This window comes from Callorhinus ursinus, unplaced genomic scaffold, assembly GCF_003265705.2.
Source record: "Callorhinus ursinus isolate GAN/ISIS: 27379988/994484 unplaced genomic scaffold, GSC_fseal_2.0 scaffold50, whole genome shotgun sequence".
In the NCBI taxonomy this organism is placed as follows: Eukaryota; Metazoa; Chordata; class Mammalia; order Carnivora; family Otariidae; genus Callorhinus; species Callorhinus ursinus.
In genome coordinates, this window is record NW_027397112.1 from 5,203,219 (window position 1) to 5,229,945 (window position 26,727).

Here is a 26,727-nt window from a genome sequence, read left to right on the forward strand (position 1 = left end):
CATCACTGTTTGCCAGCATGCTCTGCTGGTAGATCCTGAAGCTGCAAACACCATGGTCACAAACAAGGCCAAAGGGAAAGTGAAGAGTCCTTCTGGTTTGTGTATTCAAAGCTCCAAACCATAGTTCCTTGTCACACGGTCCCGTGGTTGTCTGTGCCATTTTGGCTAACCCTGAGCTAGGCCCCTGTGTCTGGGCAGATGCTGGTGACAATTGACATGGTCTCTGGAATACACTGCCTACCAGCAAATCTGGTTTTAGACAATTTAACAGCACGAGGTCAAGCCAAGAGGCAGAGCAGTTGTGAAGGAAATCTCCCCTTGGATGTCAATTGAAAGTGGGAGTTACATGTTAATATCGGAAACATCCAAAAAATTGATTTGCCAGTGACCCTGGGCTAGGTGCTCCAGTCAGAAAAGTCACAAGTCTAGGCTGTAAGGTGCATCAGGATAAGAATGTCTGTGTTTTACGCGCTGCATAATCCTGGTACCTAGCCCAGCGGGAGTCCAATCAATATTTGCTGAATGAATGCCTCTAACATGAACAGCTATGGCCAAGCCTGCTCTGTCCTGCCCAGAAACTCAGCTCTGTCTCATCACTTCCCTAACCTCAGATGGCCTTTGTGAGCCCCCCCTTCTTCTGAGGTCCTCCCTCGTAAAAGTGCACTTGTGGAGAAGCTGCTTTAGGTAACAATCCACACGTGGGTCCTGTCTTCTGAACTAGATGGTAAACACTCAGAGAGGAGGGACCACACTCTCTGGGATGTGGTTCTGGGGCCTGGGAAACAACCGCATTCATCAGGGCTCATGAGTGGGCTGCAATGAGCAGAGGTTGCCCGGATGGAAGAGCGATGGCTGTGGGAAGGAAGGACAGACACTCCCTGTCCCCAGTCCTATAGTGGAGCCCTACCAAGCATCTGGGCTCCCCTAAGGAGGCCAGAGCCCTCCATGGACCACATCCACAGCAGGGCAGGGTCCCTCCTGGCCTCCTGTCCAGAGCGCAGCCTGGAGCAGGCTCCTAGCTTCCATGAACCATCCGCCATCCCCTTAGCCGTCTGGAAAGGAGCGGATATGCGGCTCCTGAAGGGTTACAATCGAAGCTTAGCACTGTGTATTGTTCCAAGGAGCCTCAGGACAGGCTGTGCATGTTTAGACAAGAAGGGGGGGTGGGGGGGAGCATCTCCCTTTAGGCAAGAAATGTAGCAAGAAAGCAGGTTTTTATTCCTTGCCCTTGAGCAACGTGATGGGTGGGGCAACTTTAATAATTCTCCAAAGAAAGCCCGATACACTCATATACTCGGGTCAAAACCCAGCGGTCCCACACACGTTCCACCCTGGCCAATTAGATTTCGTGACCGGCAACTGTGGCTTAAACTTTTAATACGTCAGGTATTTATTCCTAAAAGCAATGTGATGAAAATCACTTTGTTTCGACAATCCTGATTTTTGTATTGTGGTTAGTACTTTTACAACAGGCTTGAGATGGTGTTTTAGAGCCCTCCTCGAGGCAATATTCTCTCTTTTTCTTCTCTCTGGAAGTAGTAAGAGGATGACAAAAGTATAGGAGCAGTTAACTATCAAGACTGAGAAGTCTAGGGACGCCTGGGTGGCTCAGTCGGTGAAGCGTCTGCCTTCGACTCAGGTCATGATCCCGGGGTCCTGCTCAGCGGGGAGTCTGCTTCTCCCTCCCCCTGCTCTTGTTCTCTCACTCCCTCTCAAATAAGTAAATAAAATCTTTAAAAAAGAGAGATTAATAAGTCTAAGAACAAATATCAGTGTTAAAATCAAGTAAAACTCACTCCAGAGTTAATGAGATGTACCCAGTGATCCATCATCAACACTGCACTGAATGGCAATCAGGCATGATAGAGGTCAGATCACCAGAGGCCATGGGTGGGGAGGTGACTTTCCTGTCCCCAAACCTAGCACCTCCTGCTCTTCACCGCTCCCCCTCCCCCTTGCCAGTCCTCATAAGGCCTTTCCTGGTTCTAGGCCTCTCTAGTCCCCATCCTCCTCAACACCCCAGCCAAGAGTTAGGGAACCTCATCGTGAGCCAGGCACATCACTAAGCTGCTAAGCCCCTTACACACGTTAACTCAGTTAACCTATGAAGACAGCACTAAGCCCCCCACATGACAACCCTATGCGGTATTATTATCCCCCTTTCACGGATGAGCAGACTGAGGTCGACAGAAGTTCAGTAATTTGCCCAGATAAGTGACACACTTAGTTGAGAGCAGGGCTGTGATTCAAGGCCAGGCTCCAGGGTCCACACCCAGGTGCATCTTACACCATAGCTCTCAATTATACAGACCCCACCTGGCCTCACGCGGACCACTGTGGTGACTCCCAGGTTTGTTTTCTCGCCCCAGGGAGAATTTATCCAAGAGGGTGCGGACCATGGCTTTCTTGTCCTCATGTTAATATAGACCATACTCAGTGGCCTACACATTTTTGTGCTTGGGTATGCTCTAAAAGAATCTGGAAAAACAATAAACCCTCTCCATGTCAGTCAGCACAGGCTGCCATAATAAAACACCATAGACTGGGTGACTTAAACCATAGAAATTCATTTTCTGACAGTCCTGGTGGCTGGAAGTCTGGGATCGGGAGCCCAGCACAGTCTGGTGAGGGCTCTGTGTCTAGCTTGCTGACAGCTGCCTTCTCATTGTGTCCCCCAAGGCTCTCTTTCTCTTCTGTTAAGGGCACTAATCCCATCATGGGGGCCCCATCCTCACGACGTCATCTAACCTAATCACCTCCCAGAGACCCATCTCCAAATCCTATCACATTGGAGGTCAGGGCTTAGGCACATGAATTTGGGAGCAGCAGGGGGCCCCACAAACATTCAGTCCATACCATCCTCATGCAGTTTTAAGTTATGTTCAATGTTTCATCACAGTTTCAAAAGATATTGTTTCAACTGTATCCATAAATGATTTTTACTTTTACAGTAAAACTATTTTAAACCACTTTTTTATCCAGTGTAAGATAAACATCAGAGTAGTATGAAAACCCCATCATCATTCATTTAAAAATTACATGGGAACATTTCTCATTAGGTCAGGAATTTTCTTTTCTTTTCTTTTCTTTTTTTTTTTTAGTATTCAGATATTTTATTTAATTTATTTATTTATTTATTTTAGGAATTTTCTATCATTTCTTTTCTTTCTTTTTCAAAACTGTATTTCCATTCTATCTCAGTACGATATACTTATATATTCAAAAGTACTTAATGATCCTATTTCTCTGAACACAGACTTTGTGTATAAATTGAAATTGTTATTTACACCTCAAGGTTAAAAAAAATCCCTTCTGTGTTGAATTGTTATCACAATTATTATTATAAGTGATCATTTATTATCAAACAACATATTGGTATATTTGGACAAGTTATTACTATTGCAAAAGCATCTTTACAAGATGGACTGGGGGATGGGACACAGTGACTTGAAGAGAGAGGCTTCCCTGGCACAGCATTTCCATATTCACCCCAGAGACGTTTTCAGCTGGAACAGAGCACCCTAGTGAGATCCTGGCTCTGGTTATGTGGGAGAAGCCAAGCGTGCGAGACTAACCCAGCACCAGGCCTGCCCCGCAGTGGGTTGTTGGGCAAATCGGCTTTAGGACAGAGCTCATGTTCTGGAAAATGATTGCTCTAAAATTATCTGTGTCTCAGTCCCCTTGGCAAATCTGCAAATCTCCCCAGGAGCATGCGTGCCCATCTGAAGGGTCCTGCGTTCCTTCAAACTGTTAAATGTGGGGGTTGGGGGAGGCTCCACCACCCACAAGATAAGCCCAACATATCTACCTGGAATTCTTACAAGGAAGTCTGTGGGCTTCTCTGCTATCTGCTATCTGGAGTTTTATTGAAGTTTTAAAGCAAGAATTTGCTTCAGTCAAATACACATGGGTCCCGTTTCCAAACCCACCCCCCCCCCCCCCCCCACACACACACCTCCTGGCACAGGCCCTCAGGTGAGATGGTGGGTGGTGGTGCAGAATCAGGGAGAGGAAGAGTGGATGGGTGGGAGACCAACACCTCCCAAAGGAGTCCCCCTCAAATGCTCCTCCTCTTCATGGCTGCTCTGAAGACCCAGCCCTAAAAACTGGTTGCTCCTCTCGGAGCTCCAGGCAAGATTCCTTACAATCTACTTACCCAAGTTTAAGTTCTCACGGGCTGGTAAATGCAGTGAGCTTATTTGCAAGCCAGGGTCATATCTGCCTAGCAACCCAACATGAAGACTAGAAGGGCTATAAACATAGACAGAGAACAGGCCGGCCAACTTTGCACAAAGGAATCTGTTCTCATGCAAATGACCTGAAGCAAGAGGGCTAGAAAGAGAGAGCAGAGGGGACAGCCTCAGGAGCCAATTTATTTCCCCAGAAGATGTTGACGGCCTTCTTAAGGGGCATCCTCACAGCCTTGCCCACTGCACATGAAGGACCTCAGGGGCTCTGCTGTGCTGGGGTTACAGTACACACAACAGAAGAGGCTAAAGGGGGGGGGGCGCTGAACCCTGAACTTAATATCCTGATTTTTCTGGTTCTGTACTCCAGACTCCAAGGGTTCTTTTGTTCGTATTTAGAACTAAACAGAGTTAGTTTTGTTTGGGGGGGTTTTGATTAGCATGGTAATGCAGTGCTTTCCCTCTCTTTGCTTTCCCGGGAGGAGTGAAAAAAGCAGGGGTGTTCACACTTGGTCTCACTAGGAAAGGGACCAAGGCGAAGCCAGCCTCTAACCAGGGCGAGCAAAAGTCACTGGCTTGTGGCTGGCAAGACTGGGCAGAGATTGGGTTTCCAACCCCACCCCTTCCCCAAAGGCAGGTGGCAAATGCCATCTCTGGATGAGCTTTAGTTACAAAATGGGCCAGGGTGTGTCTATAAATGTTGTGAGACCTTGGGTGAAGCCCTCCAGGGCTCTGTGCATCAACTTTTCTCATCTGTAAAATGGGCGTAGTGTCAACTGCAGAATGTTACCAATGGGGTGAGAGTTAGATCACATGTATGGATGGCATTTAATAGTGTTGGGAACAAAGCAATCATGCAAAAAATTAATAGGTCTAATTAATATTAATAAAATAAGAGCGATTTAATGTTAGTATCATCATTACAGTTATGCCTCCCCACAGCCAGGGCTTCCACTCCGGCCAAATACTCAGATGTGACTTTCTCAATCATTCATTCACACCTAGAGCTTTTGGTATGATTTGCCTAATGTTTTAAATCAAGAAGCCCAAACGGGGCGCCTGGGTGGCTCAGTTGGTTAAGCGACTGCCTTCGGCTCAGGTCATGATCCTGGAGTCCCGGGATCGAGTCCCGCATCGGGCTCCCTGCTCAGCGGGGAGTCTGCTTCTCCCTCTGACCCTCTTCCCTCTCGTGCTCTCTATCTCTCATTCTCTCTCTCTAATAAATAAATAAAATCTTTAAAAAAAAAAAAAAAGAAGCCCAAGCACCAGGAACTTCCAGGACTTGATTAGAATCACTCAGTTATAGGGGCGCCTGGGTGGCTCCGTCCTTAAGTGTCTGCCTTCGGCTCAGGTCATGATCCCAGGGCTGGGATCTGGGATAGAGTCTTGCATCAGGCTCCCTGCTCCAAGGGAAGCCTGCTTCTCCCTCTCCCACTCCCCCTGCTTGTGTTCCCTCTCTTGCTGTCTCTCTCTCTGTCAAAAAAATAAATACAATCTTAAAAAAAAAAAAGAATCACTCAGTTATAAATAATGGGCTACACCCATAGGTTCCCAAGACCCAACACAGTACACGCTGTGCCATATTAAAGATGACAATTCCTTAGTGAGCGCAGTGGCAGGTCCTAACGCACTGTGAGATCCTAAATCTCAAAATTACACTCACAGTCGGTCCTGTTTTAGCACTGTTTTCATTTCAGTGATTAAAATCATTTTTTAAAAATCATCATGTGTGGATTCTTCCAAGAACAACTCGAAAAAAAGGATTGCTTGCGGGGTGGGGGGATGCTGGAGTCAGCAATCGGTATGGTAAGCCATAAATAACAACAGTGAGAGCTAATGGGCACCAAGGGCTCATCACAGGCAGTCATTGTGATCAGCACTTTTCAGGCATCATAAATGAGAGCCTTCAATTCTGGGAATACCGATATTGACCCCATTTTACGGATTTGGAAACTGACGCGCCAAGAGGTTAAGTTACTTCCACAAGGTTGCAGAGCTCATCAGTTGCCCCCTGGCTGTACAGTACTGGCCCGTAACAGAGCACTTTACACGTGCACACCTGCTCCCCACCTAACCCACACCAGAGCCTGTAACAGCACACAACGACATTTAACGCAGTAGACCCTATCGCCAAGTCGTGAGAGAAATCAGGCAGCGACTGCAAAGGGATTTTTACTAAAAGTCAAACCGCCGACTCCTGCCGGTGGCGACCCCGCGTGCGCGCGCTCCCCAAGTAGGCTCTCATGAGTTTCTGACATCAGAACCACTTCTTCGAACCCCAGTGGAGGGAGCAACCCGTACCCAAGCCAACGGGAAAATTCAGAGAATAAGGTCTTTGCTTCCGAGCAGGTCTCAAACTGGCCCTGGATGGGTGAGGTGGAGACCAGGAAGCCAAGTCTGCGCCCCCGCGGGCTCCGAAATGCCTGGGATGCGACACACTGCTTTGTCCCCATGGCAAGCTCGTAACTGGTTTCCCGGGCATCATCCGCCGAGTTCGCAGTGACCTTGGGGTCGGGGACTTCGGGAGGAGGGGCACCGACTCCCTAATCGTCCGGGTCCCTCCCGTCCTGGGGGCTCTCGGCAGATTAGGCAGCCATGCACCTGTGTGCACGTCGCCAACCGCCAGGGAGGGAGGATGCGCGCGCGCCCCGACCGGGGATGCTGACTCAGCCCGGCAGCTCACATCCCCTTCGCGCAACGCGGATGCTGTTGCTGCCGCCGCTGCTGCTGCTGCTGCAAAACGGGGAAAGCAAGGCACTCGTAGCAGCCGGGCCACTAGCTGTCTGGGGCTCACTGCGGCAATCCCTCCCCCGCGGCCCCACAAGGGGAACCAGGCGCGAGTTGACGAAATGGGGGGAAGTGGGCGCTGGAGGAGGAACCCGGGGTTCGCGGCGCCGCGCGCGCAGCTCACACCCAAACTGGAAGGAACCTGTTCTGCCCGGGGCGAACGCGGAGCCGCCGCAGCCGCGAGCGCCGCGCGGGTTTAGCCCCGGCGCTCCCCTCCCCGCCCGCCCCCAGCCAATCCCCAAATCCTCCAGGCGCGGGTGGACTGGGCGCTGGGAGCGCCGGGGCGCTGTGGGAAGGGAAGCGGCCCCGGGGCCCCGCGCGCGCGCCCGGCCAGGGGTGCTGGGGGAGAGGTGCTGGCTCCCCGAGCACGCCCGCGCTCCCCGCCGGCGGTGCAGCAGAGCCCCGGGGTCCGGTCGGGCCGGCGCGCAAGGCCGCGCCCGGGAGGGGGGGGGTTGGGGGAGCGGGGCGGCGTGCCAGGGACCCCGGCCGCAGGGGCGGGGGTGGCCCCGCGGGACCCTGCGGTTCGCTCCAGACGTCGTTACCTTCCGTGACCCCCAGCCCGGGCCCCGGGCGGGCGCGCGCCCGGCGCGGCCCCGGTCCACGTGGGCCGGCGCGCGCGCGCCAGGCCGGCCCCCTCCTTGGCGGCGCTCGGCGCTCGCAGCACATGGTCGGCGGCGGCGCGCCCCCGAGGCCGGCGGAGACCGGCTGCAGCCGGTATAGGATAAGGGATAGGCAGCGACGCGGGGCCGGGGCGCGGGCAGCAGCACGCAGGGTCCGGGCGCAGGCAGCCGGGGTGGGGGGCGGGGGGAGGGTGTGGCCCGGGTGTCCGAGGCGCGGCCGTGGGTGGGGGGCCGGGGCCTGGGCGCTGCGGGCCGGGCGCCCGGTGCTCACCCGCCGGAGCCAATTTGCGGTAGGCTCGGGCCCACGCCCTAAAGGGTTAAACCTTTCTCATGTTACCGAGCGGCTTATAAGGAGGGGGAGGCCAAGCCTCCGCCTTATTGGGAGCCTTTTGGGGTTTATTCTCTTCCTTCTAACTTGGTGAGTTGGTTTTATTATTTTACATGTTTAAAAGTTTGATTGTGGGGTGTGGGTTTTTTTTTTTTTTAATCTGTGTTGGGAGTCTTATTTATTTATCTTTTTGGTGGGGGAGGCGGGAGGAGACCACTTCACGTCTTAACATTTTGGAGAGGTTATTCTGAAAAATATTCTGACAGTTGGGAATGCCCAGGGCCACCGGGATGACGCGCTCTCGCCAGTGTGGGCAGCTGAGAGTTGAATGCCCATGGCCCTGGCAGTTGGGGTCCGGAAAATAACTAGAGGCAGGCTTGGTTTGGAGTGCCCCCCGCCCCGGATTAGGGGCTTCAGGCCATCGGGCGAGTAGGGGGAGCCCGGCTCAGCCCTGCGTGGATTTTCCGCATGAAGTTGCCTGCGCGTCACAAGAGCGAAATGTCAGAGGTACCTTCCCCAGGCTCGCGCGCGCGCGCGCGCGCGCGCAGCCTGGCCACTGAGGCAGCGCGAGGGCAAGTGGGAATCCCTGTGCACCCCCCCTTGGCACAGGCACCCGGGGCAGCCAGCGTGACCCCGCAGAGGGAAGGCAGGGATTGCCCTGCAGAGCGCGCGGATCCTACACCTTGACCGTGCGAGCTGTCAGCGCCTGACGGCTGGTCCCGCTCAACTTCCAAGGTTCCTGGTTGGGGCTGCCAACCGCAGGAAAGCGCCCGAGTGGCTGAGCAGTTCCGTAGTGGCGGAGGATGATTTTGCAGAGGAAATGGGTTCTTTCCTTCAGGGTTTTTTTTCCCCCTTTTCTTTGCTTTTTTTCTGTTCTTAAAATGAACCCCCCCCCCCCACTCTTCCCCAGCAGACAGGTGACAGAAGTTTGTTAGGTGGCACGGAAAATGTCACCCAACACGGCGTGTCTTTAGTCTCAGACAAAGCTCCCCAGAGCCAACTGGGGAAGAGCATTACAACTTGACAACCTGGAAGCTGGTTTTGTTTGCACTGTTAGACACGTCGTGCCATTTCCTTCTTGCCGGAGAGGGTGTCTACCCTGGGAATGAGATTTCTCAGTAATCTTACTGTTGTGCAAATCATAAGATGAGTGTCTCATCTGCAGAAAAATACCAAGTGCTTATGCTGAAATTTCTAAGCGATGCATCCTCCCATGTCCCAAGCACCATTATGCGGCATTTTGGGGGTCAACAATACATCCTGCCCCAGGGATAAAGAAATACCTTTTCTCATAGTTAAGGGAAGGGTGGCCAAGACAGAGAGTTCCAGTTTGTAAATAAACAATGCAGCCAAGTGGAAAAGCTCCTTCTGTCTTAATGAGTACCACTAACTGTGAGTTTTCCTTCTGTGGTTTCCAAAAATGGACCTTCCTCAGTGGAACTCCTGAGGAGGACACTTAAAGTAGGGGTTCAGGTTTCAACATCATGATCTTGTAAAATGGGGGAATCGGTAGCTGATGACTCAGAGCTGCTGAGGCAGACCTCCAGGTTAGGCTGGGGACATTTTTTAAATAGAGAATTCAAATGAACTTCACCTAAATGCAGACTGGTTTTGACAACTGGGGCTGGAAACAACTTGTCGAAAGCTGTTCTCTCTGGGCTACGCCTTTCAGAAGAACAGAGATCGGCGCGGCGTTTGCCGAGAGGCTTGGCTTATCCCTAGAGTCATCACCATTTCCATCCAAAGGCTGCATTTTGAACTTTGCTCTGAACTGACCCTGGACTGACACTCTGACGGTCTATAATAATCCAATATTTTGCATTCTGGATGCCCCCAAATCCAATCTTTACTCAACAAATGGACTCATGGTGAAATCCCCAGGTAGAGCCGATTTCCGTGCCTTGGGAGAAGCCTCATTTATTTAAGGTTAAGACAGCTGAATACTCACCGGGAATACTACAAACTGCCCCCGTGTATTTGGTCATTGTATTTCCTTTGGGGAAACATGCGGGTGCAGGCGGGTTGGCTGCCAGGAACCCCAGTTGTAGTATTTTACAGTTGGGAGAGCCCCTCAAATCCGCAGTGTCTAATCCCTACTTTACAGATGATGAAATTTAGGGATTAAGTGATTTCCCCAAGATTGTGCAGCCAGTTAATGGTAAACAGATGTTCAACAAATAATGCCCAAGGGCTTCAAACCAACAAACCCATGGGCTTTGCCCCAAAGGGCTCAAGAGTTAAGAAGGATGAAAGTGTAACTCAGAGCAAGTCAGGCTCAAAAGCTGTGCTAAAACCGTAGATTCTTAGGACAAGGTGAGATCAGAGATGAGCAAAAAACTCCTACTTACCGCTGACAGCACAAAATCAAGGAGCAAAGTGATTTGGCCCCTCAGGATGCCTCACCAGTTAGACCCCCACGTAGTAAAACCAGTTTCCCTTTCCGTAAGCTAAAGTCACATCACCAAAAAAAAAAAAAAAAAAAAAAAAATGAACCAGACGGTTATTTTGTATTCTGGATCTCACAGAAGCTTCTAAGTCACTGAGTGCAAAGTTCAGGCCTTTGTTTCTAGCTTTGTGGAGGTGGACACTTTTCAGCCAGTTGGCCTATGGAATGAATGGACGTATAAAAAGGAGAGGAGACCAGGAAAGGATTTATTCTGCAAGCAGGGACTTCCTCACTTGCGTTTTATAAGGCTAGAGCAGGGCCCTGCTTCAGCAGCACGCCCAGACTCCTATGTTGTCTAGGGAACTTTTATTGAGCACCTACTATGTCTGAACATACTGCCAGGCTGTGGGTCTGGAAAGAGCTGCCGATCACCCTTCTAGGCGCTCGGACATGAAAAACACAAGAGTTTCTCATCCGGTATGTTTCAGAAACCAGATTATTCTAGATTGTGGTCTTATCTTCAAAGCTAAATACAACAGGACATGCGATGTTTTAGGATGATAGAGGCATAATGTTTGGAGGAAGAGTGGGTTTGGGGGTGTCATCTTCCCTTTATGATGTTCCCAGTAATGATAAGAAAGCTCCTGTTGTCCAGAAACCTAACAATGCAGGTGAAAGTTCTGTTAGAATGATCTTGCTTCAGGAGAGTAGCACAGATGTAAAGCAAAGTTTACAAAAACAAAGGCACCGAACACCCAGAGGGAGCTCAAAAAGTCCACAGATGAGAGCAGTCAAGTCTTCCATCTAACCAGCCACTGCAGATCAGGTCTAAGCAGGGTCCAACTACTTTTCACCTCCATTTGCAAGAACCATCTAGCATTTGCACTTTTCTGCTTGCTCCCAGGTTCCCTGGGCCACCAGGTTTGGCCTGAGGAATCAGGAGATTCCAAGTATTCAGATTGCGTGCTGAATACAAGAGTATGAACTGCCAAAGCAGAATGGAGCCTTAAAGAGCGTCCAGGCCAACCTCCTTTAACTAATGGAGATCAAGGGAGTTTTTGTCTCTGAAAGGCAGACAAAATCTCTACCTAAGACACCCCCTTCTGGGCCTTTTCCAAATGATGTCCCTTAGACGGATAAGGCAGGACCCCGGGAGGCAGGAGACCTGATTCTGGGCCCTTTAGGTCAAGTGCCCTCTCTTGGGTTTAGTTCTTCCCCCTTTGCAAAATGAGTACGATTTTACAATGAGATGGACAAATGAGCTCCAAATCCCCTTTCCGAGTTAACAGTCCATAGTTGTAACACCACCAGGCTCCCGGTTGACGGGAACCCCACCTGTGTTGCACGTCCAAACCACAAATCATAAAGGACAAAGAAAGAGTGGGGTGGGCACCCATCACCAGAAACCCCTGACGATGGACAGGTAACACCCTGTTCATACAAAAATGGCAGTCTTGTCCTACATGCAGTCCCCACGTAAAGATTCTGCCTGTTGATCCCGTAGTGGTTTCAGGCTAGAGAGAAATTTCAGTCTGTCTGTTTGGGGCCTTGATCAGTTTTATCTCAGTGTGTCTTTATTCAGGTTGGTCCTGAGCCCTAAGGTCGTCTGGGCACCCTTCTGGGTTAGAACAGTCGTGCCCATAGGTCCTTGGGCTTGGTTACCACTGAGCCTAACTGCCTGTTAGAAACGTGCTGAGCTCTGGAAGGACGTGGCAAATGGTTTTACTGTGAATTTCAGGCTTAGGGTTCCTGTCGTTACCATCAACAGAGATTTAAGTCCCTAGAGACAGAGACCATCCCTCTTGTCTTTCACTGGAGTATCCCTGGTGCCCAGCATAGGGCGCCTAGCATAGGGCCTGGCTCCTCATAGGCACTCTGTTGAAAAACTAAATACCAACTGTGTGCAGGGTCTGGAGGTGGGAAGGGAGAAGAAGGTACAAAGAGTTCAAGGCCCCAGGATTTGTTTTCCTTGAGCTTATGATTTAATTGATCAAATAAGATAAACACATATAAGTATATAAACAATACCCCATCACTAAGGGATACCCATCACGCGAAGGGAACCCCCTAGGTTAAGTGGGTCAGAGGAAGCATTATGGAGGAAGGTACCTGCTGTAAGGGGGGCACCTAGTCCCCCGGGGGGTGAGCCGGAAGGGTGTGGCAATAGACAAGGTGGTCAGGGACGGGAGGGCAAGGAGGAATCCATTTGGACCAGAGCCTGAGTCAAGTCTTAGAACTGGAAGCGAGGCGGCTACAAAGAGGGGGTGAGATCCAACAAGGAAGGCATTGAAAGACAGGCTCATCCATGGGTTTTATTTATCCTTCAGAAAGAGGAACACCACTGAAAAAGACTAAGCAGAAAATGTCGTAACAGGGCAGCACTTCAAAGAGATTAATCGTACTGGATGCACAGAACCAGTTAGGCTAGTGAAGGAGTCTGGGACTCCACAAGGAAAAGCCCAAACGAACAGCCTGGTAGCGGGGATGAACTAGAAGGGGTGAAGCTAAGGACCTCAGCTTTCCCTATAAGCTGTGGGCTCATACCGCTCTCCCCCACTCTCCCCTCCACCTCTCCCTAGGGATAAACGCTCAATACTAGATAGACCCTATTGCTGGGAAGTACTTTTATTTTATTTTTGGTGTTCTAGATCTTAAGCCCAGCACTGTCTCACTCCTGCCCCAGCTGGCTTCATCTTGGGAGTGCATTTTGAAAGTGTAATGAAGGAGGGGTGTTGTGAAAACTTCATTTGGGGGAGGGCTCCCCACTTCCATCTTAAATCAGCTGCTTTCCATGTTGGGGAGCACTAATGGCAAAACTGTTCTATCGATGCTCAGCCTACATCTTGAGGCATTTAACTGGCCTCCCCCGCTTTGCAAGTGCTCTCAGGAAGGACACATTGACGCACATCAAAATGCAGAGGTCTCTGCTGCAGAGAGCATAAGCTTTTTTAAGCATCTTATGCCCTATTTCATTCAATCAAATATTTAACAGTAAAGGACAGAAAGTGAGTACACTGTCCTTTTAGACACCCGGGCTACCGTGGGAATGGCGCCCTCGATAGGGTGAACGCTACTGAGTCAGGTCAGATTTGCTGCTTTTTTAGGATTTATAGAGTAAACTCAGTATTAGATCCTAATCCCAAAACTTGGCAAGTCGACTGGATAGATGGGGTTGTGTCCTCTTATTTTTCAGTTGCCCTGCATTATCAATAAAACCTGCCTTAGTACTTGAACAGAAGTTATGACCAGGAAAAGGACACCCACACATCCTGAAAATTCACCTGTATGCAACTGTACGACTGTAGAGAATTCTTAAATTCAAGTGTTCTAAGACCATGGACTCATGTATTATTATAGATATTAATTTGGGGTTGGGCTAAAAACACATCACTGTTTCTTTTATTTTTATTTTTTTACTTTTAAAAAATTATTTATATTTTATTATGTTCAATTAGCCAACATATCACTGTTTCAAAGTGCATGTAATTGCAGGGGCTCTGCAAATGAGTGTTAGAACCCAGCGGGGAAGACTCAGGTTCACCCATCCTCCCTCCAGTGTTAAATATAGTGTATCCCCTTACTAGTGGTGTTTCGGGCACAGGTCTATTTTGCTCTGATGTTTGTTGCAGTTCAAATGGAAAAGCATATTAAGGTCGGGGTAACTTGCCTGCAAATTTGTAGTGCTTTCTTTGGTCACTGTATTCTAGAGTATTTGTCAGTTGCTGATACATCAAGTGGTGATCAACTTTGAGGAATTTACTTGTGCTAAACAAACTCCCAGAAGACAGAGTTCTCACATGTAGGTACATCCACAGGGGACGCCAGATCATAATCAGACTGAGCGAGAAACGGGATCAGTGATCTGAATGGCTAGTAGCATCAGGCAGAGATGCATAGGGTGTCTGTAGGATGTCACAAACACTTATCCCACAGAAGGTGCTAGATGGAATGTCAATGTCGGCCTCTTAGCCTCCCAATTCCTAGGCTTCATTTCTGATCAACATGCCTTGTGATCAGTTCAAGCTTCCTTTACCTAACTTGTCTTCAAGTTCAAGGTCAGCATCAATACTTGGGTCTGGTGGCCATTCTGTGTCCTTTGGGCTGCCCCTACCTATGCCGTTCTGATCCCTTTTGTTTGTTTTTCCCATTTATTGTCACAGCTGGGAAGTCTTACTTCCCAATTCTTCGGGGGTTCCATCTACAATACAAATACAAAAGAATTTGGAAGTAACGCTCCCCAGCTGTGACCATTAAATAAATATGTAACTGTTATCCAAAGACTTTATAGTAACTGCACATTATTTAAATATTCATCACCCTAAGAAATATGGTACTTAGTTTTTGTCTCTTAACGTTGGCTAAAGAGTAGCAGAAGCATCAACCCTAGTGCTGGTCTGAATTTTTTTTTTAATTTTTTATTTCAGATTAAGAATGACCCAGAAGACATCACAGCTTTGTTCCAGAGCCAATGTTTATACTCAAGTGCCTGATGGAGGATGGGGCTGGGTGGTAGCTGTGTCTTTTTTCTTCGTTGAAGTCTTTACCTATGGCATCATCAAGTCATTTGGTGTCTTCTTTAATGACTTAATGGACAGTTTTGATGAATCTAATAGCAGGATCTCGTGGGTCATATCAATATGTGTATTTGTCTTAACATTTACAGGTTAGTACCTATTTCTGTTTAAACAACATGTAACCATGTACCCCTTTTCATCGGCTTAACGACATAATGGTGCTCATCCTGTTTGCAATGCATTTCCTTCTATGACCTGTGGGCCCTTTCAAGCCTCAAATAAGTGATATGGTTTTCAGGGGTTTGCAGATGGCAAGAAACGAGAGGTGCCGAAGGAAAAGGCCTTATTTGCCACCCCGATGGCCTTCAGTGTATATACACATGCATTAAACACCTACTGTGTGCACACTTTTAGGATATGGTAGATGACTTTGAGGCCCCCAGTAAACCTCCATCCTGTATAGTCATTTTCTAAAGACGCAACAGCAAAAGCACTTGGCATTCTCGGCTCTGGTCTCATAAAAACATGTTTGGCAAACAGGCTCGGCACATAAAATGTGGGTGCATGACGAAGAACGAGGGGGTGTGAAATAGGATAGAGCGTGAAGTGACAAGCCTCATTCAGAAGGGATGAATTCCAAACACCTGCTTCCCTAAAGGATTTCACTGGCTAGCCACCATGCAGAACTCCCACATCCAACAGCTTCAGAGAAAATGGGGTTTGAGTATAACCTGTAACGTGCTCATTCTCACTGGGTCCCCTACGGGCCTCATTCTCACGATGGTCCATCCGTCTGCCAGGGGCCACACGGAGGGCTTCCGAGAAAACGCGCTACTGAACTCACCTCAGAAAGCTAACGGGGCTGACCTTACACTTCCCTGACTTTACCCTAATATCCTGCCAATGGAACTTTTACCTCTGAAGTTTTCTTTCTTTAATTCTAGTTAGTTTTCAGCCATAAGATGTCTTAAAAGAGGCAGCTCCCCTGTCCTTTCCTATCGAGTAACAGACTTCTTTTAACTGCTCCTAATAATCTGTCTTGCAAGCTTCACGGAAGAGTTCCTAGTTTGGGTTTAACTGAGTATTAAGATACTCAATTTTTTAATTGTGGAAAGTTGACTTTCTTGGAGAGATAACTGAAGTAAATTGAGCTAAAATTTTACCTTTGGTAATCTAAATAAAAAGAAAATGCCAAAGCTTTGCTTTGAGCTCTTTTATAACCAAAAACTATACGGTCAATAAGAAATTTCCAGTTAATACTATTATACCAGAAAATAAGTCTCCTAAATGCTATTCTTATAGTAGTTAATGCTTTCAGCCAACATACTACCTAAAGCTGATGAGAGTGGTTTCATTATGAGCTATATTCAATATTGGTTTATATTCTACTAACATAAGGGTTATATATGCACCAAACCCAACAAAATTTAATCTTTTCCCCTCCTCTATCCAGCATGTTCTGTGTTGTGCTTTTATCCAATTATCAAAGGTTCCCTCATCTCTGTATATTCAAGTCAGTATCAGGGTCAGCCTAAGTAACATATCACCAGGAAACGAATTTATCAGACTTAAATGTTCTTCAGGAATGGAGTATAGAAGCGTAATGAATGATAATCCCTCAGCCACTCGGAATTATCTCTCTCACGGCTGTCCTTCTTTTGGGGTGTTCAACAGAGAATTCACTATACTTTCATACCATTTTCAGAAAAGTCAAATGAAACTGAGCTAGAAACTGACCCGAGATGGAGCTTTTTAAAAAAAGAATCCAAAGCAGTGACTGTAGAAAAAGGAAACGATTCAAGCCATCATGGGAAAGCCCATTTTTATGACAGAATAACATACATTAAATGCATATCTAACTTTATAAGTGCTTATGGCGAGTTTACGTCACTTTCATCTAAAAATATCCCTGTAAGTTTTATACTGTTATTCTGGCTTTCTCTTTAAGAAGCCTAAAAAATACACTGTCCGGTTGAACAAATATAACCATTGTGTAAAATGCATTATATATCACACATCATCTTTCCATGTTCAAGACTTAAAAGAAGGAATCTTGTTTTTTAAAGGTTTTATTTATTTGAGAGAGAGAGCGCACATGAGAGAGCATGGGGCGGGGGGGGGGGGCAGGCAGAGGGAGAAGCAGACTCCCCGCGGAGCAGGGAGCCCCACACGAGGCTCGATCCCAGGACCCTGAGATCATGACCTGAGCCCAGGCATCCCAAGAAAAGGAATCTTAAGAAAGCTAACGCTTATGCCTTTGGAGTTAAAATATCACATTATGGAGGCCCCTGAGTGGCTCAGTCGGTGGAGCGTCCGATTCTTGCTTTCAGCCCAGGTGCTGATCTCAGGGTCATGGGATCGAGTCCTGCGTCCCGCTCGGTGCTCAGTGCGGGGTCTGCTTGAGATTCTCTCTCTTTCTAAAAAATAAATAAATAGAATAAATAAGTAAAATCTTAACATAAGAAATAAAATCCCACATGATGGTCCCCTTTCTGCAGCTCCCCTTTCTGCTGTCCTGAGCACCCGTTTTGGACACCGTCTGGTAGTGATGGCAGGGGGCCTGCTTGTCAGCACGGGAATGGTGATGGCCTCCTTCTCCCTGGAGCTCTACCACATGTACATCTCAATCGGCATCATGTGCGGTAAGTGTTGCTCCCGGGCTCGAAAGAAATACCCGATCTGAAGAACAAGGAAGGGGAAGGAGGGGGTGCAGCCCAAACAGTACTTCTCTCTCCCTTTCTCTGTTTTTTTTTTTTTTTTCCTTTGAAATTAATAGCGTCCCAGATCAGTGGTTCTGAACCAGGCTGGATGGACTCCAGGGGATATGGGAACCTCCTCTCAGTGCCCCAGAGTTTCTGACGGGCTTTAAAAATATATATATTTACCCATGAGAAAGATAACTTTTTTTGCGTGAGTTTGCAGCAAAAAGGCATCATTTTCATAAAGGAAGATTTGAGTTTCTTTAGCGGGTATTTCCACACTGGGAATGCGAGGCTTCCAGGACATAGGGGAGGGTGCAGCAGCAGAACTCTTTTCCCTTTAAAAGGAGTCCACACGTTACTTACAGATGATATACGTGTTTAGTGAAGATTCGCCCTTTTCATATACTTCTGCACTTAGCAAAGCTCATTGGTTTCCAAATACAAGTCTTCTTTAAAAACTATATTCAATAATAGTCTGTCCATTGTGAATTATAGAAATTGTTTTAATGCAGAAAAATAGGGGGGAAAAAACAGAAAACAGTTTTATACTCCTAGCATCCCCAAAACAACGGTCACATCTTCTCTAGACCTCTAATGAACCTATTTTATTTTATTTTATTTTATTTTATTTTATTTTATTTTATTTATTTTATTTTATTTTATTTTATTTTTTGTTACAGCACCTTTTTTTCCAGAATGAAATTCTTGGCTCCCAGAACTTATAATTTAAAAAAATAAACGCCCCTCCCCCACCAAACAGTTCATAATGGCAGCTTCTGTTTCCCCTTTTGCCCAGGAATTATTTTGGAAATGGACTGTTTGGATTTCCAAGAGATTAGATTGTCTGGTTGTTAACTTTTTTGGTATTATTTTCAAATTGTTATGCACTGTGACCAAAGTCCATGTTGGCACCTAATCTTTTGGAAAAGCAAAAATGTCTTTTTGACATGGCACAGAATATAAAAAACTAAGTCATCCCTAAAAGTACATACATACATACATACATACGTAGCTTAAATTAAATGCTAAAACAAAAATAAACACAAAAATCCCAGATCTTTGAATGCACCCTTCTGGGATCAGTCCGTACGTGGTTCTGACTGCTCTTTCCGGCTTTCTTTCAGGTTTGGGATACTGCTTTAGCTTCCTACCAACTGTCACCATTTTATCTCAGTACTTTGACAAAAAGCGCTCTGTGGTCACTGCACTTGCTTCCACGGGAGAATGCTTCGCGATGTTTGCTTTCGCCCCAGGTAGGTGGACTGCGGTAGTCCACGGGGGCCGATGGGCTGGGGGAGGCCGCTCAGCTGCTCCTGCCAACAGTCAGCTGAGGGCTGACTTTAACTGTATTCACAGGGAAAGATTATTTGTCTTCTCTCCTCCAGCGCATTTGTAGGATCTGTCCTCCCTAATCCCGTTTTAGGATTTCAGACACTGTAACACTAATCTAAGTTGACATAAATAGGAAGATGCAAGACACATATTCAGTGGGAAGCCTTGAAACATCCGTTCCAAACAAAATAAATAAGATAATGATTTGAGATTATTCATATTATTATTTCCTTCGTTAAACGTGGATTTAAAATATGCTAATGAAGCTAGTTTTATTATCTGTGTGTGGGTAATCTTTTTTTTTTTTTTTAAGATTTTTTATTTATTTGACCGGGAGAGAGAGAGAGAGAGACAGTGAGAGAGGGAACACAAGCAGGGGGAGTGGGGAGGGAGAAGCAGGCTTCCCGCTGAGCAGGAGCCCGATGCGGGGCTTGATCCCAGGACCCTGGGATCATGACCTGAGCTGAAGGCAGACGCTTAACGACTGAGCCACCCAGGCGCCCCTGTGTGTGGGTAATCTTAACGGCAAAAACAAAAAAAAACCTTTTTTTTTGAGAAAGAGAGCACATGCGTGCGTGCTCATGCACAAGGGGCAGAGGGAGAGGGAGAATTTCAAGCAGGCTCCAGGCCCAACCAGACACGGGGCTCGATCTCACGACCCTGAGATCGTGACGTGAGCCAAAATCAAGAGTCGGACGCTTAACCCAGGCGTCCTCACAGCAAAATTTTTATCCCTGTTTTTTTTGCTACCTCAACATCAGTAGGTGAATTACACCCTAACAGGTAGTAAACGGTTAACCTTGGAGACCCAGATTCATTTCTTTGCCATTTCTTGAAGAATGTGTCAGTGGATTACACTTTGTTCAAAGGAGATAATGTAGAAGTATTTAGGGGTGACATGTCCTAATGTCTGAAGCTTTTCACATGGTTCAGAAAAATGAATCTGTGTGTGCATGTAAATATATAGGTAGACAGGCAGAGAGAGAAGAAATGTTAATTATTGAACTTAGGCAAAGGGCAGACAGGTATCATTCTTTCCACTTTGCTGTCCGCTTGAAATTTTTCAAAATAACATGTTGAGGGGAGCATCAGTGCTCTGTGAATGCCCTGAGGGTGGAAACTGTATCTTGGTCAGCTTTGTTCCCTAGCGTGGCGCATCTCCCTGGTACCCGGGAGGCGCTCAAGAAGTGTGAAATGGAGAAAGGAAGATTGCATCCACTTTTGCCAGATGAGTGTAGAGCTTTTCCAAATCCCCAAGCCTAGGGGCGCCTGGCTGGCTCAGTGGGTAGAGCCTGCGACTCTTGATCTCTGGGTGGTGAGTTCAAGCCCCACGATGGCCGTGGAGCCCACTTAAAATAAGTAAATAAATAAAAACTAAAAAAGGGGGGCAAAACAAAACAACCCTAAGCCTAAAATATTTTGCAATTGGAAGTTTGCCACATGAATGAGAGGAATGGGAGGCATAAAAAGATGCTATAAAGGTAAATGCCCCCTCCCCGCAACTTCTAGATACCCAGCTTAGCATGTCTTCATAGACATGCTCTCAAAGAACTAGACTATAATAAAATTCTACTGAATATCATTTGACCTTTCTGGGTTGATTACGAAGATTACTTTCAGGGTCTTGCGAGGCCTGCATTATTCAGTTGTCACTGTGGGGCTTTATGCTTCCTCTGGCTGTCGCGTCCAGCAGCCGAGGACCCTGGTCAGCAGCCGAGGACCCAGCTTCCTGGCAGGAAGGAGCAGGACTCGGGTAGTTCAGGACAGTCTGCCGAGCAGAAACCGTAGAACCCTGGCATCACTTAATTCTGGGATAATCACGAGCTTTTGGGGGTCTTCGTTTATCTTTTTACTTAACCCGTCACTACTAAGGATCATGAGTGCAGGGACAGTGATCGAGCTCAGAGGTGGGAAATTCTGTTTTTAAAAGGCCAGACAGTAAATACCATACGTAGGCTTTCAGGGGACTATGAAGATCTGTCAGAACCGCTCAGACCTTCCGTAACGGCCAGAAGCCGCCGCTCCGCCCATCAGCCGAATGAGCGTGACTGCATTCCAGGGGAGCTTTATTATCAAAGACAGGCGGTGGATTGGGTTTGGCCTGCAGGCCACTATTTGCCAGACCTGCAAGTAGGTCACCAGCCGATTTCATGTCTTAGGCCTCCACCTGGCAAAACGCACCCTCCAAAGCTCTTTTGGAGACCTCGGGCCACCAAGCGTGGCTTTATAGCTAACCATCACTGCGTCCCTTTTCTCCTTCCCTGGTTCCTAAAAGCATCAACACCTAGGATAGAGGATATAGGGCAGGTGGGCTGCATTCGCACTGCTGAGTACATTTTTACAGCAGTCATGACAAGTCTGAATCCCCATTTCGGCTCGGTATTTCCTCCTGGGTCTTGAGTCTGTTTCTGACCTTCGATTTTATTTCCTCTCCGCTCCCACCTTATTCAAGCAATCACGGCTCTGAAGGACAACATTGGCTGGAGATACAGCCTCCTCTTCGTGGGCCTGCTGCAGCTGAACATCGTTGTCTGCGGGGCGCTGCTAAGACCAATTATTATCAGAGGACCAGGGTCCCCGAAAGCAACCGCCCATGAGAATCGGAAAGAAGTGCAATATATGCTCGAAAATGAGAAAACACGCACCTCAATAGACTCCATCGACTCAGGAGTAGAACTAACTACCTCACCGAAGAATGTGCCTAGTCATGCCAACACAGAACTGGGGCCAAAGGCCGACATGCAGCAGATCCTGGTGAAGACCAGCTCCAAGCCCGGCGATAAGAAAGCCCCTTTATTGGACTTCTCAATCTTGAAAGACAGAAGTTTTATCTGTTACGCGTTATTTGGTCTTTTTGCAACACTGGGGTTCTTTGCACCTTCCCTGTACATCATTCCCTTGGGCATCAGTCTAGGCATTGAGCAGGAGCAAGCTGCTTTTCTGTTATCCACGATGGCCATTGCCGAAGTTTTTGGAAGGATTGGAGCGGGTTGTGTCCTCAACAGAGAGCCCATTCGCAAGATCTACATCGAGCTCATCTGCGTCATCTTACTGACGGTGTCTCTCTTTGCCTTCACTTTTGCGACCGAGTTCTGGGGTCTCATGTCATGTAGCATCTTTTTTGGTTTCATGGTTGGAACGGTAGGGGGTACCCACATTCCACTGCTCGCCGAAGACGATGTCGTGGGAATCGAGAAGATGTCTTCTGCTGCTGGTGTGTATGTCTTCATTCAGAGTATAGCAGGACTGGCCGGACCACCCCTTGCAGGTAATTTAAATAGACAAAAAATATGTACCCTTGTCTACTCTTGTCTTATGAATTGTGCTTGCTTCTTGTTAGAGTCTTAAAAAAAAGAAAAAAAAAGACTGCTTTTTATAGTCCCATAGAATTTCAGAGCTGGCAGGATTAGAGATTACCTGAGCCAACTCTCTTGACTTACATATGAGGAAATTGAAGGTCAAAGCAGGGCAGCTAACAATGATATGGTAAATGAGTGACCAGGTCGGGATTAGAACGCGCGTCTGCGGTCCAGGCTACCCTGGGCTTTTTGCTATCATCTTGCCTTGGCTGTGCTAGAGGGGACCCCATCCATGTATCACCCCATTACCCTCTGACTTTGCTACAGCAGCCCCGAGGGACTTTTGTAAGTCACCTGCCCTTCTAAGGAAGGAAGGGTATGAGGGAACTGGGCACAGAGCGCACTCTGCAAGTACTTCATTGATTACTACACAATATTTCTTGTAGGAAGGACTTGGGTGTGCTTCATACCTTGGCCCTGAATAGGTCCTCAAAAGTTATATTACGAGGGAAATCCTACCACCTTTTAAAAGATCCCTGAAGTGAACCCAAGTGAAAATAATAAGGCTCTTCCCTCTGTTCAAAATATTTCTTTTTCAAAGAAGCATGCAGGGGCGCCTGGGGGGCTCAGTCGGTGAAGCGTCTGCCTTCGGCTCAGGTCATGATCCCAGGGTCCTGGGATCGAGTCCTGCATCAGGTTCCCTGCTCAGCGAGGAGTCTGCTTCTCTCTCTCTCTCTCTCTCTCCCTCTGCCCCTCCCCACTGCTCGTGCTCGTTCTCTCTCTCTCAAATAAATAAAATCTTAAAAGAAAAAAGAAAAAAGAAGCATGCCTCTAACTGTCCCAAGTTTTGTTCTCCACGAGGACAGATTAGCCCGTGAAGAACATGCTAGCAACACAGTGGCCTCCGCCGTATTTGTCCTGACTTATTTCTTCTCCCCAGTCTGGAAAAGATGCCCACCTTCAACACTCCTGTTTCTTTAGAGAAAGCCAAGAAGGCGAAGCCACGGAGAAGCTTCTGCCCTCGAGGGGAGCCTGGGTGAGCGCGGGGCTGTGCCCATGTTGTGCCCGTGTCGCTAACAACTGCCGTGCTCTCCCCCAGGTCTGCTGGTGGACCAGAGTAAGGTTTACAGCCGCGCCTTCTATTCCTGCGCGGCCGGCATGGCCGTGGCCGCCGTGTGCCTCGCGCTCGTGAGACCGTGTAAACAGGGACTGTGCCAGTGTCACCCTGCGGGCGAAGGACAGGCAGAGAGTCCTCGCGGGAAAGCTTTACAAGACATACCCGAAGACTTTCTCGAAATGGACCTTGGGAAAAATGAGCATAAAGTTCACGTGAAAATGGAGCCAGTATGACAGGCTTCCCAGGAAGGGCCACCACCCCGTCGGCTGAGGGGGGGGCGGGACACAGGGAGGTACTGGGGGCTAGCCACTCTCCCCACTTTTAAAATCTGCATTTTAAAGGGAATGTACATGAGAATACCACCAACATCATTTTTTTTTTTTTTACCTTTTAAGTTTTCCTTTTTGCTTGTTTCTTAAGCCAAAACAAAAACAACCCAGCACTCTTCTGTACGTAAGTCTGGTTGCATTCGGTAGCAACCCAGAGATACAAAGAAGGACCCTGTGGCTCACATTCCAGTTTTAAAATAGTGACGCGAATTGGTAAAGTGGTTTTTAAGAGCTCTCAAATGTGATAAAAGGCTGTCTAACAAAAGGAAAGCTAGCCCAGGTCACTGAAGTGAAATTGGCCACTCAAAACAAACAAACAAACAAAACTTAAATCATTTTTAAAATTTCTCGTTTTCAGAAACACGAGCAAATTGCTTGACACCCCTTGGAAAACACTGAGGTCTCCATTCACAAACAGTGGCCTCTCCGTTTTTCAGATATTCCATGGGAATGAAGTACAGTTTAAGACCAAACATTTGGCGAATAAGCAGAAATTTAAAAAAAAAAAATCTATAACTTTGAACTTCATCAATGTGAAGATTACCACTTCTTTTTATGGCCAGTCATTACCAGAAGTATTTCAACACAGAAGATAATGACATTCAAAAATGTGTTTCCTGTTGCTTTTAATTATTCAGAAATATGTGACGGTAGTGTCTTTAATTTAAACCACTATTTATTATTAAGTTATTCTAGGATGATTAATCAAAAGAAATAAAATGAGACCTAAGCATCATTTTTACCTCCTTTTTGCAACCCTCTAAATGCCTCAAAGAATACTTACCTTATAAAGTCACTCTCATACGAGGGCCAAGTTGTAATGATTCTTCAATTTGATTAAAGGCCACATGTGCTATTTGAAGGGGAAAAAATAATCGCCTTAGCTTTTTAAAATAATTTGTTTTATCACCTAAGAATACTTGAGGATCTCCTTTGATCGGAATGATATTTCATTGAATTGTTGAAGCATTTCTGATTTTTTTTTAACAGCTAACTGTTGAAGCGTTTCTGTATTTCACATGGGGTAGCAGAGACATGTATTTTTACCATCATAAGTTACAAGTTGCGATTTACATCGTATATAAACCTTGATTGCTCTAAGTTGCCAGAGTTATCAGGTAACTGGTTGCTGTTGGTTTGTTTTTTTTGTTTGTTTGTTTGTCTGTTTTTGGAATTACACTACATGTATAAGTATTTCTCCTTTTCTCATTTTTCTGTAAAGAGGGCAAGTGTGACTACTTATATGTACTGAATCTCACTCTCCAGGTGACGGTCGCTCTCTGCTCCATCTTTTATTCATCTTTACTGTTAATTTATGACAACTCAGGGGGAAAAATATAACAAGCCTAGTTTGGTTACAGGTACACACAAGCTTGAATATTTCTCTGCACTGAAATGCAAGTGGCATAGCTCATCACCACCTGCTACATTTTGTATAGCATTTTATCAGCCATAGAAATAGGACAATCTGGAAAATTCTGGGGGGTGGGGGAGAAAAACGACAAAGTGTCTGTCGCAAACAGACACACCTAATCAAGGTGGATGTAGCAAATCTCTGTCACGGCTTGAGAAGGACTTTGAGCATGTGGCAGTTTTGCAAACTTCCATAACTTCAGCACTTTACAACATTTTTTACTATGAATGTTCAATACAATTGAATATTTATAACTGATTTCTGAGCAACCGGCTCTAAGTCCATTCTGTTAACTGCATGAAAAAAAATGTATGCCAACTTAAGTATGTCAATAATCCGGTTTTAAATGTTTGGAAGAAAATCAAAACGGGATTGCTGATTTGTTCTGTATTCGTGACATTCTGGTACTTCTAGATTTGCAATAAATGTATGGCTTTTTTTATGTAGAGACTGATTAGTTTTTTTATAGACTCCTCGGCATTCATTGTTTGATCCAACTCAAGTTATAAAAGCTCAAGGAAGATTCACTTCAAATAAATAAAATTTTTTTTCACCTTTCTGCAAAATCTTTTACCTCTACGGGAGACACATAACCATTTCCAAGAAGTGTTTGTTGAACTTAGTTGTTTCTTAATGAAAAATATATGAATGAAATGAGATCGTGGTCACCACACAGTAATAGCTAAGCCTATCAAAAGTAATAAATAGTGGAGACTATCTATATCCAGTTACAGACTAGTCCTAAGAGCTACTCTGACCTCTAGGTGAACAGCATACTCTCCATGCCAGGGGTCAGCAGACTTGTTCTGGAAAGGTCCAGATAGTAAATATTTAAGGCCTTGTGGGCCATGTGGGTTCTGTCACGACTACTCAGCCCCACGGCTGCAGTGTGAAGGCAGCCAAAGACAATATGTAAAGTCACAAGCATGGCTGCTTCAATAAAAATTTATTGATGGATACTGAAATTTGAATTTCATCACGAAATATTATTTTGATTTTTTTTTCAACCACATAAAAGTGTTTAAAAAAAAAAAAACAAAAACCAAAACCCTATTAGCTTGTGGTCCGAAAAGAAAAACAGGCAGTGGGCTGGATTTGGCCTGCGGTCTGCAGTTTCTGACCCCCTGCTCCATGCATCTGCGACCCTGGAAGTCTCAGCGCCACCAGCAACACCTCTCTGAAAAGGAACATCCTGACCCGTAGGAAAGGATCGTTGTGGTCAATGTGGCTTTTAGATCATAGGTGCCAGAGACAGGAAAGATCAAACAGCTGATGGCACGTTAATTACAAGTTTTCATTTCCTGGGATTAAAGAGATTCTGCTCCAACCTTGTTGACTTAATAATGTTTCACTCTAAATGAAGACTACTTCCCTCCCTAAAAGTAGAATTATTCCAGTGGTAAAAATGAGTTAAGATCATGTGCTCTTTTAAGACAAATGCACCCTTTGTGGATACAATGTGTCTAAGCCTTTTTAACAAAGTTACCAGTTTTGTCCTCCTGCAATGTGTAATGTATTGTACATTTCTTCCTCTTTCCTGCAGCTTAATGCCTGATGATAAAGTAGAAAATATGTCCCGTGTCAGGGTTCCCATGGCCCAGTTATCCATTCAAGTTACCTAGAAGTATTTATTACATTTAGATTTTCATACTCTTTCTCAAAAATATTCAAAATCAGAAACAATCATGAATGCTTATTTTAAAAAAAGCTCC

At 46.5% G+C, this 26,727-nt stretch overlaps 2 protein-coding genes across 6 annotated transcripts in view; one reads left to right on the forward strand and one right to left on the reverse strand.

Moving 5' to 3' along the window:
* Nucleotides 1-26,727, reverse strand: part of ARSG (arylsulfatase G) — a 102,235-nt gene that overhangs the window by 72,328 nt on the left and 3,180 nt on the right. The window contains exon 1 of one of the 4 annotated variants that reach the window (XM_025889998.2): nt 7,517-7,534. The exons of the other annotated variants lie outside the window; for them this stretch is intronic. The gene's annotated coding sequence lies outside the window, so the exon portion shown is untranslated. Of the gene's footprint in view, nt 1-7,516; nt 7,535-26,727 lie in introns of those variants that run through there. 4 annotated transcript variants of the gene reach the window in all.
* SLC16A6 (solute carrier family 16 member 6) lies at nt 7,810-25,533 on the forward strand. Of its 2 annotated transcripts, XM_025890002.2 has the most exons (6): nt 7,810-8,012; nt 14,733-14,971; nt 17,321-17,464; nt 18,649-18,777; nt 21,309-22,124; nt 23,255-25,533. In XM_025890002.2, the coding sequence occupies exons 2-6, from the start codon at nt 14,740-14,742 to the stop codon at nt 23,503-23,505; spliced, it is 1,572 nt and encodes a 523-aa protein (XP_025745787.1). In that variant the 5' UTR covers nt 7,810-8,012; nt 14,733-14,739; the 3' UTR covers nt 23,506-25,533. The 2 variants fall into 2 exon arrangements, with proteins under 2 accessions (XP_025745787.1, XP_073739313.1); XM_073883212.1 differs by lacking the exon at nt 18,649-18,777.